This window comes from Ovis aries, chromosome 24 (genome assembly GCF_016772045.2).
Source record: "Ovis aries strain OAR_USU_Benz2616 breed Rambouillet chromosome 24, ARS-UI_Ramb_v3.0, whole genome shotgun sequence".
Lineage (NCBI taxonomy): Eukaryota > Metazoa > Chordata > Mammalia > Artiodactyla > Bovidae > Ovis > Ovis aries.
This window is the reverse complement of record NC_056077.1, coordinates 20,607,353-20,625,417: the sequence shown is the minus strand read 5'-3', so window position 1 is coordinate 20,625,417 and position 18,065 is coordinate 20,607,353. Positions and strand designations below refer to the sequence as shown.

General features: G+C 40.3%; 2 protein-coding genes across 4 annotated transcripts in view; one reads left to right on the top strand and one right to left on the bottom strand.

Moving 5' to 3' along the window:
* LOC105604705 (transmembrane protein 180) overlaps nucleotides 1-18,065 on the bottom strand; it is a 53,143-nt gene that overhangs the window by 3,916 nt on the left and 31,162 nt on the right. For 2 of the 3 annotated variants that reach the window (XM_060406192.1, XM_060406190.1), the window contains 2 exons: nucleotides 14,345-14,467; nucleotides 8,538-10,974 (listed from right to left, as the gene is read on the bottom strand). In XM_060406192.1, the coding sequence (XP_060262175.1) occupies nucleotides 10,821-10,974; nucleotides 14,345-14,467 (277 nt within the window). In that variant the 3' untranslated portion in view covers nucleotides 8,538-10,820. Of the gene's footprint in view, nucleotides 1-8,537; nucleotides 10,975-14,344; nucleotides 14,468-18,065 lie in introns of those variants that run through there. The other variant, XM_060406191.1, reaches the window with a different exon arrangement.
* On the top strand, nucleotides 14,964-16,340 carry LOC114110626 (immortalization up-regulated protein-like). Its single transcript, XM_042240401.2, has one exon. The coding sequence runs from the start codon at nucleotides 14,977-14,979 to the stop codon at nucleotides 15,280-15,282; it is 306 nt and encodes a 101-aa protein (XP_042096335.1). The 5' UTR covers nucleotides 14,964-14,976; the 3' UTR covers nucleotides 15,283-16,340.

The following is an 18,065-nucleotide window of genomic DNA, read 5'->3' as shown; positions in this document are numbered from 1 at the left end:
GAATGTGAAATCAAGTGGGCCTTTAGGAAGCATTACCATGAACAAAGCCGGTGGACATTATGGAATTCTAGCTGAACTATTTCAAATCCTAAATCATGATGCTTTTAAACTGCTGCCCTTAATATGCCAGCAAATTTGGAAAACTCAGCAGTGGCCACAAGACTGGGAAAGATTAGTTTTCATTCCAACCCCAAGGAAGGGCAATTCCAAAGGATGTTCAAACTACCATACAACTGGGCTCATTTCACATGCCAGCAAGGTAATGCTCAAAATCCTTCAAGCTAGGCTTCAACAGAATGTGAGCCGAGAACTTCAGATGTTCAGGCTGGATTTAGAAAAGGCAGAGGAACCAGAGATCAAATTGTTAAGCGAAAGCAAGGGAATTCCAGAAAAATATCTACTCTTTCTTCATTGACTATGCTAAAACCTTTGACTGTGTGGATCACAACAAACTGGAAAATTCTTAAAGAGATGGGAATATCAAACCACCTTACCTGTCTCCTGAGAAACCTGTATGCAGGACAAGAAGCAACAGTTAGAACCAGATTTGGAACAATGGACTGGTCCAAATTGGGAAAGGAGCACGTCAAGACTATATTGTCACCCTGCTTGTTTAACATATATGCAGAGTTCATCATTTGAAATACCAGGCTGGATGAATCACAAGCTGGAATCAAGGTTGCTGGAAGAAATATCAACAACCTCAGATATGCAGATGATAGGACTTTAATGGCAGAAAGTAAGGAGGAGAGAGCCTCTTGATGAAAATGAAAGAAGAGAGGGAAAAAGCTGGCTTAAAACTCAGCATTCAAAAAACTAAGATCATGACATCCGGTCCCATCACTTCATGGCAAATAGAAGGGGAAAAAGTTGAAACAGACAAATTTTATTTTCCTGGACTCCAAAGAAGGCTGACAGCGACTGCAGACAGTGACTGCAGCCATGAAATTAAAAGACACTCTTCTTGGAAGGAAAGCTATGACAAACCTGAAAGTGAAAATTATTCACACAGTCATGTCCGACTCTTTGCCACCCCATGGACTATAGCCCACCAGGCTCCTCTCTGTCCATGGAATTCTCCAGGCAAGAATACTGGAGTGGGTTGCCATTTCCTTCTCCAGAGGATCTTCCCGACCCAGGGATCAAACCCGGATCTCCTGCATTGAAGGCAGATTCTTTACCAACTGAGCTACTAGGGAAACCTAGACAGTGTATTAAAAACAGAGACATCACTTTGCCGACAGCAGTCTATATAGTCAAAGCTATGGTTTTTCCACTAGTCACGTATGGATGTGAGCGTTGGACCATAAAGAAGGCTGAGTGCCGAAGGACTGATGCTTTCAAATTGTAGTGCTGGAGAAGACTCTTGAGAAGGAAATCAAACCAGTAAATTCTAAAGGATATCAACCCTGAATATTCATTAGGACTGATGCTGAAGCTGAAGCTCCAGTACTTTGGCTCCCTGATGCAAAGAGCTGACTCAGTGGAAAAGACTCTGCTGCTGGGAAAGATTGAGGGCAGGAGGAGAAGGGGACGACAGAAGATGAGATGGTTGGATGGCATCACTGACTCGATGGACATGAGTTTGAGCAAACCCTGGGAGATAGTGATGTACAGAGAAGCCTGGCATGCTGCAGTTTATGGGGTTGCAAAGAGTCAGACATAACTTAGGGACTAAATAGCAACAGAGTGACCAGTTGGCCTTGTTAGGCTTTCAGAATGTCAATTCCAGCCTTAACAACATTTTTAAATGAATCTCTGATAGAAAAATAATACCGAAGCTCTGCTTATAATTTCATTCACTCAAATATTTATTGCTCACTTATTGATTTAGGTTCTTACAATGTAGAGTAAATAAATCAACAGTGATTCTTACTTTCAACAAAGTTTACGTTCCAGTGGAGGCAAAGAGATGATAAATATATTTAATTTTATCTTATAATAAAAACCTTTGCTTATGGAAAAATGTTTGCACCCAATTTTATCTCACAATGGCCTACCTTTAAAAGAAAAATACCTACCTAGAGCTTATTACATTCTAAAATATTACTCTGGTGTCTTTTTTATCTTTTTCTTCATTCTCCTGGCTTATTTTCTTAGCTTAGCTTTCCTTGCTAAACAATTTGTAAATTCAGCTCTATACGTAAAGGGGTCTACAAAAGTCATCTGTCACCTCCAGACCTATCACATTGGGGCTTTTCCACATCTGAAAACTAAAGCAAAGTTGGCCTCCTTTCCACTCTCCTTTTCTGCTATCAATATAAGCTCAAAAATGTATAAAATTAGAAATGTTGCTTCCTAATTGGATCAATGAAATATGTTGATGGTTAGTAGTATAGAAATAGACATCTCTTGTCAAAGAAGTTGATGTCAAAAGCAATGTTGTAAATGCTCCTGCAGAGAAGTAGGAGCCCAGGATGGAAAAGCCCAAAGAAACTATGGTTTCTGTGGCCATACAGTCTCCTTTGAATTAGGGTCCAGAATACTTGAGTCCATGTGAGCTATTACTTCCTTAAGAAGAAATTTCTCCTTTCTAGGATGATTCATAGGGTCTCAAAGAGTCAGACACAACTGAAGCGACTTAGCGGACACACAGGGTCAGCCTGATGAGCCCCTTGTAAGAAAAGTGAGGGCATGACACGTAGGGCAGACTTTCTGTGTGCCAGGCCCTGTTTGACATTTTCCTCTGTTGTTACTGATTTTCACAATAACCCTGAAGAAGACTCTAAGGCTTAGCCAGGTTTATTACATCACCCAACATTCCACAGCTGTTTGGAGCTGAGATTTTTATCTAGATTTAAACTAAAAATCTCTCCAGGGGGAAAAAAAAAAGATATTTATAATATAAATTTACTAGAAGGGGAAAAACCCTCATTTTTGAAGGAGAAAGTTATATACTCTCTGCAGAAATGAATTCAGAAACTCTCGTGAAGAGGCAACTGTCTACAACAAATATCAAGAGCAAGAAAGAATAGCTTGGGAAGGACTTCCCTGGTGGTCCAGTGGTTAAGAGTCTGCCTTCCAAAGCAAGGGACGCAGGTTCAATCCCTGGTTGGGGAACTACGATCCCACATGCCATGGGGCAACTAAGCCCATGCACTGCAACTAGAGAAGCCAGTGTGCTGGAACTGCTGAAACCGCTGAGCCTGTGTGCTCTAGAGCCCAGGCTCCACAGCAAGAGGAGACAGGGACATACAAGAGAAGCTCGAACGCTGGAACACGCAGCCCTTGAGTCCCAACCGCAGAAGCCCGCACGCCCCAACTAGGGAAAGCCTGTGCACAACAAAGACCCATCACAGCCAAACAGTTTAAAAATAAACGAGTAACTTGGTAGATCACACTGCTGACACGGAAATGTAAGGATTTAACTTCTGATACACCTGTTTTTCTTTGCCAGAGGTTGGAGGCTACTGTTAACGTTTCCAGCTATAAAGACTAAAGGTCATAATATTTCTCCAAAGAAAAATCTTCAGTGTTGGTTATATCCTCCTTAGGACATAATCTTGTCCTCAGGCGGTCCCTTTGCAATGAAACATTATGACCCTTCTTTACAGAAGAAGAGAAGTGAGCCATAGGGAAGAAATCAACACAACATTGATAATTCCGTGGCAAAACAGAGGATATATATTATTATGGTCCTATGAAATTCCAGATAGAAATTTCCTACACCAAAATTTTCACATCACAGCCTCATTTCTGCCACTATTAATAAAGTTTTTCAGCTTCAGTTAGAATCTTTTGGGCAAAATATTACTAATAATTTAGAATGCTATACATGTTCATCACAATTGGAATAGGGACTTACTATAAGAATCTTGTTAAAAACTGATTATCCCAGGACTTCCCTGGTGGTCCAGTGGCTAAGACTCTTCTCAACGTAGGGGACCCAGGTGTGATCCCTGGTAAGGGAACTAAATTCCACATGCCACAACTAAGAGTTCACATGCCGCAAGTAAGAAGTGTTCCTATATGGTGCTTCAAAGATCCCATATGTAGCAGGTAATACCTGGTGCAGCCAAATAAATAAATAAACATTTCTTGAATTCTAAAAAAAAAAAAAAGACTGATTATCCCAATATTCATTCCAGCAACCCCAACGAACGTACATGCTTACATGTGCGTGCTTGCTCAGTCATGTCTGACTCTGCGACCCCACGGACTGTAGCCCACCAGCCTCCTCTGTCCATGGGATTTTCCTGGCAAGAATACCGGAGTGGGTTGCCATTTCCTTTTCCAGGGGATCTTCCCAACCGAGGGATCGAACCCATGGCTCCTACATTGCCAGGTGGATTCTTTACCACTGAGCCACCTGGGAAGTCCATATCCTTATCATGTACACAGTTCATATCCACAACTGTAAGATATTTTGTATATATTTTAATCTTTTGTTCCCAAACAGACAGTGATAGGGAAGGTGAAAGTCATGTCTCACCAAAGTACAAAATTTGAGGCTCTGAATACATGGGAGAGTTCTAAATTGCTGAGTATTTCTAGCTCTCCTAGTGATCCTATAGCAGGATGCATGAACTCCTCAGAGAAAGGCCATTTTTTTTTTCCTTTTTAGTCCTCTATCCTTCATCAATAGCCTCATAAAGCGAGAATATGTAAAACTTTAATAAAGAAATTCACAATAAGCATGTCATAACTACAACAGAATCAACAGTATAACATAGTTTTGATACTTTGAGAGAACAAAATCCACCAGAACCAAGTATAACGCATAAGACTATTTCATTTCTGCCCTAGGTAACTTAATCTTTAACACTAAAGAAGACTGCTGCTTTCATCCTAATAGGAAACAGAAGTCAGGAGAGATCCGTGCCTAAGGATCTCCAGGCTATCACTGTGGTAAATCTCTATGGCAAGCCCTTGTTTTCAAAAACCAGTTTTTAAATTGATTCTAATGATTAACTACATAGAGTTAAATACCAAGAATGCTTTCGTTATTTAAAAAAATGTAGGGTTGAGACGCAGATACAGAGAATAGACTTGTGGCCATAGTGGAGGAAGGAGAGAGTGAGACAAGTGGAGAAAGCAGCATAGACATATATATACTAGCATGTGTTAAACGGATAGCTTGTGAGAAGCTGCTGTATAACACAGGGAGCCCAGCCAGATGCTTTCTGATGATCTAAGGGTGGGTTGGTGGGAGGGGAGGGAGGTGTCATATGTATAATTATGGCTGATTTGCACTGTTGTATGGCAGAAACCGTCACGACATTGTAAAGCAATTTTCCAGCAATTAAAATTTGTTTTTTAAAAAAAGCAAGAGTTGAGGTTATTTTTTCTGTGTCAGATATTCACCCCGAAGCAACTCATCTTGGTTCTGCTTCTTTGCTAGAGTTGAAGACAGTATTGTTTACTCTGTTATTAAGAGAAAAGTCATTTCCTGAACTTTTGTTGCAAGTATAATTTGGGAAGTATCTATTGTGAGGCTTCCAGAACAAAAGACAAGAAAAAGGAAGGCTGCATATATAATATTTAAAAACACATTTGTATGTATGGCAGATTGATCTAGAAGACTCTATTTGGGTGTGTGAAGGATCTGATTTACATTTCCTGTAAAGTCTTTACGGATGACACTGTAATACAGCAAGGAAATTGACAGACTTTGACCATTGGGAAAATGTATGTTTCTATTGCAGAATATGCAGCAAGAGGCAGGAATTTGGCCAGGGCTAAAAGACAGTGCTACCATATGGAGTCAGCCCAGTGCTAAGCCCCCCAGGGCCAAGTCTGTGCTCTTCCTTCACTATGTGCGCCTCTTAACCTTGGACTTGGCTCATTGCCCTGGACCTTCCGGTATGCCTCCAGCCACTAACACCACGTGAACTACTAAAAGGCGAAAAGGCAGCATGTCGTACGACTCCTTTATCTCGGCTTCCAGCTCAGTGCTAACATCCAGTAGGTACCTGCAAATGTTTGCTGATAAAAGCATGCAAGCATAATTAATTGACCAAATGGACAGAGTAGTCCTTTTTCTATAATACACTAGAATTTCACTGTTGTTTATTTTGTATGAAAAGTGTGGACTTTCTTGCAATTTTTTAATAGAAACTGCATGTATAAACTAATCAGGCAATCAATTTCTAACATTACTACATGAAATACCTTACCCCCTATAATTAGAAGAGAATACATGTTGCTTTTCTTGCCTAAGTACCTCTCTTATGAATCTCCAATAATAACAAGTTGAACCATTACATTTACAGGCTACTGCATAGATTTACTAAACTTAGGAAAACAATCTACCCCCTGCAGAACAAACATTTCTCTAACTATAACAAAGAGTCACAGACCATCTTTCAAAAATCACAGTTGGAGAGAATAATATCCCTGAACCAAACAGCTCTGTATATTGTAATAGTAAAATATTAATCAGGAAACTCACTTCCAATAGTAAAATATTAATCAGGAAAGTCCTTCCAAGGAGGACATTTACTTCACATAGACATTTTTGCTAACTTCGTCACACTGGTGGCTCTCATAGCACTCTCTGATCATCAACCCATATCCTGCTAAGTATACAGTTGCCTCTGGACTTCAGTCGGACACTTTCAGATCGGCAATAACTATGTGAGGCCACGAGATGCCAAACGTCAAATTATCAAAGATAAATGATACTTGAGTACCCTGAACAAGTTTATAACTCTAAAAAATGCTTATGATATCACAAGACTAGACTGCCAACGTGTCTGATTGTCACATATCTACGCCTGAGTCAACAAGAATTAGTCTCCGGGGCCTCTGTTTTCAAGGAAGTCAGTCTGCAGGCCCTCCACATCGGGTGCACACTAGAACAAGCGAGGGAGCTTTTAGAAGTACTGATGCCCAGATCTCACCCCCAGAGAGTCCAATTTCACTGGTCAAAGGTGTGACCTGGGTATCAGGACTTATTCAAGCTCCAAGTGATTCCAGTGTGCAACATGGTTGAGAACCATTGCTTTAGAGCTTGTGTTTCTCAAAGGACATTTGGAGGAGCACAAAGTAAGTGCACTCTTTTTCTCTCCATTGCTCTCACATTCACCAGCAAATGAGCTTTGAGTCCTTTCTACCCCAGAATCTGTTCCTCTCCCCTTTTATTAATAGTCCCCATGGTTTTCTTCGGCAACATGGTTTGAGGATTTTAAGGCTACTGGGATTTCAAGCAGCTTCCCTATTGGAGGTAGAAAACATTCACTTGCTAGATGGAAAAGCTAAGACTGAGAGTTTCATCAAGTTCTACCAAAAAATGTGTTCCAGAACAGTCCACATACAATTCTTTCATATACGCCACTCATTGCTTAACACACAGTTACCCAATTATCAGTCATGCCTCCAAATCCAAGGATCACTAAATTCTGTTAATTCTGATGCCCTAACCTCTCTTGGTTCGGGCTTCTCCTCACCTTCCACATGACAGTGCTTTAGCTCAGGCCTTCATCAGCAATTCTCATATAAAACCAACTCTGGCCTTCAAATTATTCTTTCTCTAGGATTTGGCTAACCTCACTTCAAACCATTCTCCACATCTCCAGGGTGATGTATTCAAAGGCAAGTATAACATTATTACCCCTTGGTTTAACAACAATAATAGTTCATTCCTCTAAGGAGCAAATCCACACTTCTCAAACTGCTGAACCATGTGCAGTTCCTCCTAGCATGTCACATGGTCTCTCTGTACTTGCACAGACTCCTGCTACATTTTCACAGTTCATCTGAGATCGTTTCCTTGCTACCCAGTCTGAACTATGTGCTCAGATAGTGTGTTCTTCCACAGCATCGCACACTTACTTATACTGATAACACCTAACACATAGCATTATGATTTTCACTATCATTAACTGTGAGCTTACTCAGAGAAGGGTCAGCATCTCATCTCTTTATTCTTCGGGCTCAGCACAGGAGCTGGTATCCAGGTAAGTTCAGTAAATATTTGTTGAATGAATGCCCCATCATTTCACATTTCCATGCTTTGCAATATTCATTCTCTTCCCTGGTTACTTCCAGTCTTCATTTATAGTATTAACGTCTTCATCATAGTATCACTGTCTCCTCTGAAATGACTGAAGCGTCTTTTCCTGTGTACAGCCTTCCCGGACTTGGTTTCTGAAGCAGCGTCTATCACACCCACATTTTAGCCACTGTTATATGTTGCATATACTTCTAATTATGGCACCTACCACTCCGTTCTGAAACTGCCTGTCCTCCTAATCTATCACCTTTACCAGACTGCAGGCTCCTTAGTGGCAGCAACCTATTTATCTTTGTATCCTGAGCACTTTTTCTATAGTAGGTGACCAGTAACTGAGGTTTAATTCCTTCCCCCCTCCAGTCCTTTATAGAATACTTTAAAACAAAATTCAGATTATGTCTTGCCCGGGTTTAAAAATCTTCAGTGACTTCCTTTACCTACAGTAGTCTTTCCCAAAGTACAGTATCTGTACTCCTGGTAGTACATGTGATAATTTTCAGATGATACACAATAGTTCTTTTTATTTTAAGTACCTAAATGTGTTAGGAAAGTGAAACCCACCAAATAAATGATTCCATGTATATTTTTTAAGTAATTTAATTTTTATTCAAGTATAGTTGACTTACAATGTTGTGTTAGTTTCAGGTATATAGCAAAATGATTCAGTTTTACATGTATATCATATATACTTTTGCTTATGATTTTTAAGTTTATGATTTAAAATAAATTTAAAGAAAGATGTTAAATAAATAATAGTACATAGTACACATAACAAAAGTTTAAAAGTCATCACATTTGGGACACGCTGATGAATATGACTGAGAAAATTTAACTGCAGCATCAGCCCCTGACCTTTCCAGTCTCATCTCCCTCCAGCTGCTATCAAGCAAAATAATATATCATGTGTTATTAAACTGCAGGTTTCCCATGTCTTACTCCTCTTATTCATCCTATTTCTCACAGCAGCCAGAAGGATGCTACTAAAAGATAAGTTCAATCAGGTCATTATGGTGCTCAAAACTCTTCAAGCAAGATGCTTTTATTTTTAGGACATGTAAGCTAAACTGTAAGATGTACATAAGCTATAAGATATATGACATGCTACTCCATTTGCAACTTAACCAAATACATGTTATGCATATATACATGCTATATCGCTTTAGTTGTGTCTGACTCTATGCAACCCTATGGACTATACCCTGCCAGCCTTCTCTGTCTATTGGATTCCCCAGGCAAGAATACTGGAGTGGGTTGCCATGCCTTTCTCCAGAAATACATATTATATGCACATAAACACAGATAAAGCCGATAGGGCACAGTTCAAAACTATTGAATCTAAGGAGTGGGTGCCTGGGTTTTCTCAATATTTTTCTTTCAATTTGTGTTTTAAATTTTTCATAATAAAAAGTTATGAAGAAAAACAACAGTGGAGGGAGATAGGGAGTAAGTTCAAAAGGGAGGGGATATATGTATACCTATGGCTGATTCATGTTTAGGTTTGACAGAAAACAAAATTCTGTGAAGCAATTATCCTTCAATTAAAAAATAAATAAAATTTTTAAAAGTTCTGAAGAAAGACAAAATGACCTGATATATATAGGTAGAAGGATGGATACTTTTATCTATATATGCCAAAATCGATATAGTAAGATACAGTTGAATTTAGGTGGTGAGTATATGTTTTCACTGTACAACTTTTTCAACCTTTTTGTATATTTTAAAGTGTTTATAATAAAGATACGAGGGGTATAAGGAAAACTTTAAAAAATCAATTCCTGTCTGCAGAAAATCCAAAAGAACCAACAACTAAAAACAAAAAAGCAACCTCTGAAACTAACAAGCATTTATAGCAAGGTTGCAGGTTAAAAGGTTAACATACAAAAATCAATTGCTTTCCTGCTTCCCTGGTGGTTCAGAGGGTAAAGAATGTGCCTGCAATGCAGGAGACCTGGGTTCAAACCCTCAGTTGGGAAGATTCCCTGGAGAAGAAAATGGCAACCCACTCCAGTATTCTTGCCTGGAGAATTCCATGGACAGAGGATCCTGGTGGACTGCAGTTCATGGGGTCACAAAGAGTCAGATTCTACTGAGTGGCTAACATTTTCACTTTTCACTTTCATATCAGCAATGGAACTTAAAACTAAAAGTATTATACCATTTACATTAGCACCCCCCAAAATAAAATACTTAGATATAAGCCTAACAAAATATGAAAGAAATCAAAGATAAACTAAATAAACAGAGATATTCCATGTTCATGGATAGGAAAACTCAGTACTGTCAAAATGTTAGTTCTTCCTAACTTGATCTATAGGTTCAACACAAGCTGTAACAAAATTCCAGAAGGTTATTTTGTGGATATCAACAAACTGATCATAAGTTTTATATGAGAAAGGTGAAAAATAGCCAATGCAATACTGAAAAGGAATAAAGTCAATGGATTGGTATTATTTGACATCATGACTTACTATAAATCTACAGTAATAAGATACTGTGTTATATCTATCAATATATGAGATGATGGATATTCATGAAACTTGTGACAGTCATTTCCTGTTGTATGCAAGACAAATCAGGCTTTATACCTTAAACTTATTCAGTGCTGTAGGTCAATTATATTTCAGTAAAACTGGAAGAGAAAATATACACTGTGATATTGACAGAAGAGTAGACAGTCAGATCAGTGGAGGAGAATGGAGAGCCCAGAAATAGTCCCACATAAATACAATCAACTGATCTTTGACAAAGGAGCAAATAAAATGAGGAACAGGTTCAACAAATGATATTAGACATACACATGCCAAAAATTAACCTAGATATAGATCTTTTACCTTTTACAAAAATTATCTCAGAATGGATCGCAGGGCTAAACGTAAAATGCAAAACTATAAATTCCTAGAAGAATAGAAAATCTAGGTGGCAATGACTTTTTAGATACATCATGAAAGGCACAGTACATGAAAGAGTCATGGATAGGGTGGATTTCATTAAAATTAAAAACTTCTGTTCTGCCAAAGACACTGTCAAGAGAATGGGAAGACAAGTCATACATGGGAGAAAATATTTGCAAAAGACATATAAAACAAAGGATTGATATCCAAACCGTACAAAGAGATCTTAAAACTCAGCAATAAGAAAACTAACTACCGGATTTAAATATGGGCAAGAGATCTGAATAGATACCTCACCAAAGACATACAGTTGGCAAATAACTATGTGAAAAGACATTCTAAATAATATGTCATTAGTGAATTGCACCTATTGGGATGACCAAAATGCAGAACACTGTCAATACCATATGTTGATAAGGATGTGGAGAAACAAGAACTCCCATTTCTTTGCCAGTGAGAAATTAAAATGGTACAGTCACTTTGGAAAACAGGTGGGCAGTTTCTTAGAAAATGAAACATATGTTTATAATATTATCTAGCAATTGTGTTCCTTGGTCTTTACCCAAAGGAGTTGAAAACTTATGTCCACACAAAAGCCTGCACACGATGTTTATAGCCGCTTGCTTCATAATTGCCCAAATCTGGGAACAACCAAGATGTCTTTCAGTAGGTGAATGAATAAACAAGCTAGGAGAAGGAAATGGCATTTCCTGCATTGGAGAAGGAAATGGCAACCCACTCCAGTGTTCTTGCCTGGAGAATCCCAGGGAGGGGGAGCCTGGTGGGCTGCCGTCTATGGGGTCACACAGAGTCGGACACAACTAAAGTGACTTAGCAGCAGCAGCAGCAGGGTACATCTACACAGTGGGATATTTATTCAGTGCTAAATAGAAATTAGGGCTTCCCTGGTGGCTTGGGTAGTAAAAAATCTGCCTGCAATACAGGAGACCCAGGTTCGATCAGCTATCAAACCATGAAAAGAAATGGAGGGATCTTAAATGTGTACTACTAAGTGAAAGAAGCCAATATGAAAAGTATGATCCCAACTGTATGACATTCTGGAAAAGGCAAAACTATGGAGACAGTAAAAAAGATCAGTAGCTGTCAGTGTTGAGGGGAAGGAGGGATGGATATACAGAACACAGGATTTTTAGGGCAGTAAAACTATTCTGTATCATAGTGTAATGGTGGATACATGTCATTGTCCATAGGTCATTATTCTATGAGTTATTTGTCAAAATCCGTAGAGTATGTAACACCAAGCACAAACTTGAATGTAAACTATGGACCTTGGTGATAAGGATGTAGGCTCGTGGATTATGTACCACTCCGGCTGGGGATGCTGATAGTGGAGGAAGCTGTTTGTGTGGGAGGGCAGAGAATTTATAGGAGCTCTGTGTACTTTCTGCCTAATGTTGTTGTGACCCTAAAACTGCTCTAGGACTTCCGTGGTGGTGCAGAGGATAAGAATCTGCCTGCCAATGCAAGGGACTCGGATTCGATTCCTGGTCTGGGAAGATTCCACATGCCAAAGAGCAACTAAGCCTGTGCTCCACAACTGCTAAACCAATGCTCTAGAGCCTGTGAGCCATAACGACTGGAGCTGATGAGCCCTAGAACCCGCATGTGGCAATAGCGGAAGCCGGAGCAGCCTAGAGCCTGTGCTCCACAACCGGAGAAGCCACCACAATAAGAAGCCTACAAGTGTACTACAAGGAATAGTAGCCCATGCTCACTGCAACTAGAGAAACACCAAACAAAAGCAAAGAAGACCCAGCGCAGCCAATAATAATAATTAAAGTGAAAAGTGAGGTCGCTCAGTCATGACTGACTCTTTATGACCCCATGGACTGTAGCCTTTCAGGCTCCTCCATCCATGGGATTCTCCAGACAAGAATACTGGAGTGGGTTGGCATTTCCTTCTCCAGGGGATTTTCCCGACCCAGGGATCGAATCCGGGTCTCCCGCATTGTGGGCAGACGCTTTACTCTCTGAGCCATCAGGGAAGCCCAATGATAATAAAGAATCCTTTTTAAAAAACTGCTCTAAAAAATGTCAGATAAACAAATGAATATATCCTCCACTACCTCACCATCACCATTTACCTCGTAGTGAAACCAGAGCAATAAAGAAGGGCTGCAAGGACCAGCGGATTTGGTCTCTACCTGCTCCCTCTGCTCCAGCCACACAGGGAGCCTCCTCATCAGACTGAGTACCAGGCCTGCTGCACTTCAGTGCTTCTGCACTGACTGTTCTTTCTGCCAGGAACACTCCTACCGGAGAGCACCCTGCTCCCCTCCCACCTTCTTTCAGGTCTTTATTCAAATGCCACCTACTTGGCAATGAGACTTCTCCATCACCTTATGTAAAAATGCAGCTTTTCCCAAGCCTTCCTGTTCTTCTTGTTTTATTTTTCGCCAGAGGACTTCTCACCAACTAACACACTATGTATTTTACTTAGCTAATTTCTTGTCTGCCTTCCTCACGCTAGAACATAAGCTCTGGGAGGGCAGAGGCTTCTGTTGTTTTGTTCCCTGCTGTTCACTGCCTTATCACGGAGCCTAGGATGTGGCAGGCTCTGGACCATGTTTGTCAACTGAATACATGAAGGCCTTCATGAGCGTTCTCTCATCCTTCCAGACACTTGCCACGCTGTTTTCTCTGCCTGGAATGACATTCCTCTGGGTTCAGAAGAGAAAATACACCCAACCTCCAAAATTCAGCTCAAGAAACCTCTCTTTTGCAAAGGGCTCCCTGACTTTAGGCAGACAGGAGTAGGTAGGAACCTCTTCCCTGCATTGCCACAGTGTCCCATTATCACCAAAGACTGGTGGGGCCTTAGTGTTTTGCAAGCTGTGGGGCTCCATGGAGACTCCTTATTTATCTTGTATCCCCAGCACCTTTGAACCTGGCAGATAACAGCAGGCCCTCAGAAACATTTGTGGAATGAAATGATAAATGAGTGAATGACATAGAAAAGCAATCCATATGTAGTTTAGGGTGAATTATGTAGACATTTGTAGCATACATAATTTAAAGAATACCCTTAAAGGCGTCCCTGATAGTTCAGTTGGTAAAGAATCTGCCTGCAGTACAGGAGACCCTGTTTTGATTCCTGGGTCAGGAAAATCCACTGGAGAAGGGATAGGCTACCCACTCCAGTATTCTGGGCTTCCCTTGTGGCTCAGCTGGTAAAGAATCTGCCCGCAGTGCGGGAAACCTGGGTTCAATCCCTGGGTTGGGAAGATCCCCTGGAGAAGGGAAAGGCTACCCACTCCAGTATTCTGGCCTGGAGAGCAGCTTTCACTTTACTTCACTTCAAAGGTATCCCTACTGAAGTTTGTTTGACATTAATATTTTCTATTATAATTTACTCACAACCTGTAAGTTAATGACTTATACTGTCCAAAGTCTGAGATATCACCCAGTCATCAATGTAAAAGGTTGAGTTTGCATTCATATTTCTATCACATTCTTCCAAAGTGTTTTTTAACTCTACCTTTTGTTTGGGTTTCCATATCCAAACTGGTTTAGCCTTGAGAGTATCACCATGGGAGCTAAAGACTGAGCAGGTTTGGTAAATAAAGCATTGATGCCAAAGACCATGGAGGAAAGGGGTGACCTGGAACAGAAAAAAGTAGCAGAAGTCTACATCACACACAAACTACACGTATGTATATATGTGAGTGTGTATACACTATGTATATGTATCCAAGTATCAAGGACCTGACTATTAAGTCCTCCTTGAGCCTAAATAGACAATAATAGAAACAATCTGTAAAATGCTGACCATCATCTGATAATGCACAGTTGTCATAAACCTGCATTGAACAAGTCTGTTTTTCCAACAGAATTTTCTCACTTTCTGCCTCTGAGTCACATTTTGGTAATTCTTGCCATATATCGAACGTTATCATTATTATTCTGTGTGTTACAGTGATCTGTAATCAATGATCTCTGATGTTACTATTGTAGTTTGGACATTTCATTTTTTAGCAAGAAACAATTTTTAAATTAAGGTATGTACATTTTTAGACACAATGCTATTGCATATTTAAAAAACTACCGTATAGTATAAACATAACCTTTATATGCATTGGAAAAACAAGAAATTTGTCACCTCTCACTACCATGGAGTTCGACCTGTCAGCAGCCGTGGAGTCCACCTCCAAGAAGCCCCAAGGGGCAGGCAAGGTGGGAGACCCCAAGCACAGCCCCACCAAAGTTCAGAGCGGGTCAGCTGATAACCTTAAGCATCACCACGGCCATGGTCACGGCCAAGGGAGCGCCTCAGATTCCAGCAGCAGCTCCAGTGATTCGGAAGATGAGGCGAAGCCTGGCTCGGAGCCACACAGGAGCGCCTCAGGCCAGGTCAAGAAGCCCAAGGTGAAAAAGGAGAAGAAGGAGGAGGAAGGGAAGAAGAAGGCTTCCCACTGATGGCTCTGGGCGGGACTCATTAAACCTTTGCTCGGCAAAAAAAAAAAAAAGAAATTTCTCACTTGCCTTAGTGCCATATTTGCTTTATTGCACTGGTCTGCAACTGAACCCACAATACCTCCAGCAACAACATGTATTATTTCACATAAGCCCCACAACAATCTTGTAAGGAAGGTATCATCACTTCTGTTGTAGGGCTGGAGGACAGACTAGCTTCTCCACAGATATGCAGCTAGCAACTAATAGAACTGGGATTCACACCTAAGTCTTCCTCCTCAAATTTTATAAAGGATTACTTTAACACATTCTCAGTGAGAATCCTGCCATATCATTTTTTGATAATTAAGTTACATCATATAAAATAAATCAAGGGCATTGCCTGAATAAACTGAAATTTTGTCCATATTTCAACCAATGATGGAAAACTTGCAACTAAGGAAGAAGAGAAGAAAATGGGGAGGCGAAGAAGGGGAAGAAAAAGAGAAAAAGAAAGAGAAAAGATGAGGCCAGAGAATTGGAAGAAGATGGATCTGACTGTAAGACCTTGAGTTTCATCCCTAGTTCTTCAATCGTGCTTACATTACCCTGGGAAAGTTAACTCCTCAAGAGTTTTAGTTTTGTAAAAATGAGGATAATTATGATTTCATGATAATATAAGAAGATAACTTGCTATCAGTATCCTCCACTAGACCATCAAAGTCACAAGGGCAAGGGTTATATCTGCTTCGGCTCTCTGATTAAGTTCTTATCTGACATGATCAGGACAACAGTTGACTAAAGCAAAAAAAAGTCATTTTCAGAAGACGAGACATTGACCATTCTATTTCAACTTAACTATATTCATTCACTTATCTTTTTTTTTTTTTTGAATACAGGTCCACTGATGAAAGTGCTGTGCTATCTTTCTGGCACATACACTATTCATACAACAGGATCTATGGTTTCTACCATCAATTATAGAGAACCTAAAGTTGTTTACAAGGCATTCTGAATACAGAATAGTTTTAGATTTTTCTATTTCCTTAAACATTTAAAGGTCTCAAGACATCAGGTTCGATTGTAATTTTTTTTAACTTTATTAAGTCTTTCTAAAGCATTCAACTTAGTTTTCATAGAAATGTCTAATTTCATACATATATTTCCTAAGTTTATAAAATATAAGTGTTCAGTTCAGTTCAATTGCTCATTTGTGTCCGACTCTTTGCGACCCCATGAATCGCAGCACGCCAGGCCTCCCTGTCCATCACCATCTCCCAGAGTTCACTCAAACTCACATCCATCAAGTCCGTGATGCCATCCAGCCGTCTCATCCTGGGTCGTCCCCTTCTCCTTCTGCCCCCAATCCCTCCCAGCATCAGAGTCTTTTCCAGTGAGTCAACTCTTCACGTGAGGTGGCCAAAGTACTGGAGTTTCAGCTTTAGCATCATTCCTTCCAAAGAACACCAAGCACTGATCTCCTTTAGAATGGACTGGTTGGATCTCCTTGCAGTCCAAGGGACTCTCAAGAGTCTTCTCCAACACCACAGTTCAAAAGCATCAATTCTTTGGCGCTCAGCTTTCTTCACAGTCCAACTCTCACATCCATACATGACCACTGGGAAAACCATAGCCTTGACTAGACAGACTTTTGTTGGCAAAGTAATGTCTCTGTTTTTCAATATGCTCTCTAGGTTTGTCATAACTTTTCTTCCAAGGAGTAAGCATCTTTTAATTTCATGGCTGCAGTCACCATCTGCAGTGATTTTGGAGCCCAAAAAAATAAAGTCTGACACTGTTTCCACTGTTTCCCTATCTATTTGCCATGAAGTGATGGGACCATATGCCATGATCTTCGTTTTCTGAATGTTGAGCTTGAAGCCAACTTTTTCACTCTCCACTTTCACTTTCATCAAGAGGCTTTTGAGTTCCTCTTCACTTTCTGCCAAAAGGGTGGTGTCATCTGCATATCTGAAGTTATTGGTATTTCTCCCAGCAATCTTGATTCCAGCTTATGCTTCTTCCAGCCCAGCGTTTCTCATGATGTACTCTGCATAGAAGTTAAATAAGCAGGGTGACAATATACAGCCTTGACATAGTCCTTTTTCTATTTGGAACCAGTCTGTTGTTCCATGTCCAGTTCTAACTGTTGCTTCCTGACTTGCATATAGATTTCTCAAGAGGCAGGTCAGGTGGTCTGGTATTCCCATCTCTTTCAGAATTTTCCAGTTTATTGTGATCCACACAGTCAAAGGCTTTGGCATAGTCAATAAAGCAGAAATAGATGTTTTTCTGGAACTCTCTTGCTTTTTCGATAATCCAGCAGACGTTTCCAATTTGATCTCTGGTAACTACATGTAATTATGGGGCTTTCCAGGTGGAGCTAGTAATAAAGAACCTGACTGCCAGTGCAGGAGACACAAGAGACCCGGGTTCAATCCCTGGGTTGGGAAGGTCCCCTGGAGGAGGAAATGGCAACCCACTCCAGTATTCTTACCTGGAACATTCCATGGACAGAGAAGCCTGGCGGGCTACAGTCCCTAGAGTCGCAAAGATTTGGACACGACTGAAGCGACTTAGCACAGCACAAATGGAATTATAATAACAATTGCATCTGACATTGACCAATTTGAAACAAAAAGTACTGACTTTTGGTAAGGAAACAACTTATGGGAGCAGAAAAGCGTATGTCCCTTCAAGAACAGCCATTAAGTCAGAAGCATCCAGCATATGCATAGGAGAGTATATTTTTAGAAGGGATTTGCTACTACAAAACCTGCTGTATTGTATCCCTAGCATTGACCACA

Coding starts and splice junctions, on each gene's coding strand:
- LOC114110626 (XM_042240401.2), top strand. CDS start 14,977: ATGGAGTTCGACCTGTCAGCAGCCGTGGAGTCCACCTCCAAGAAGCCC.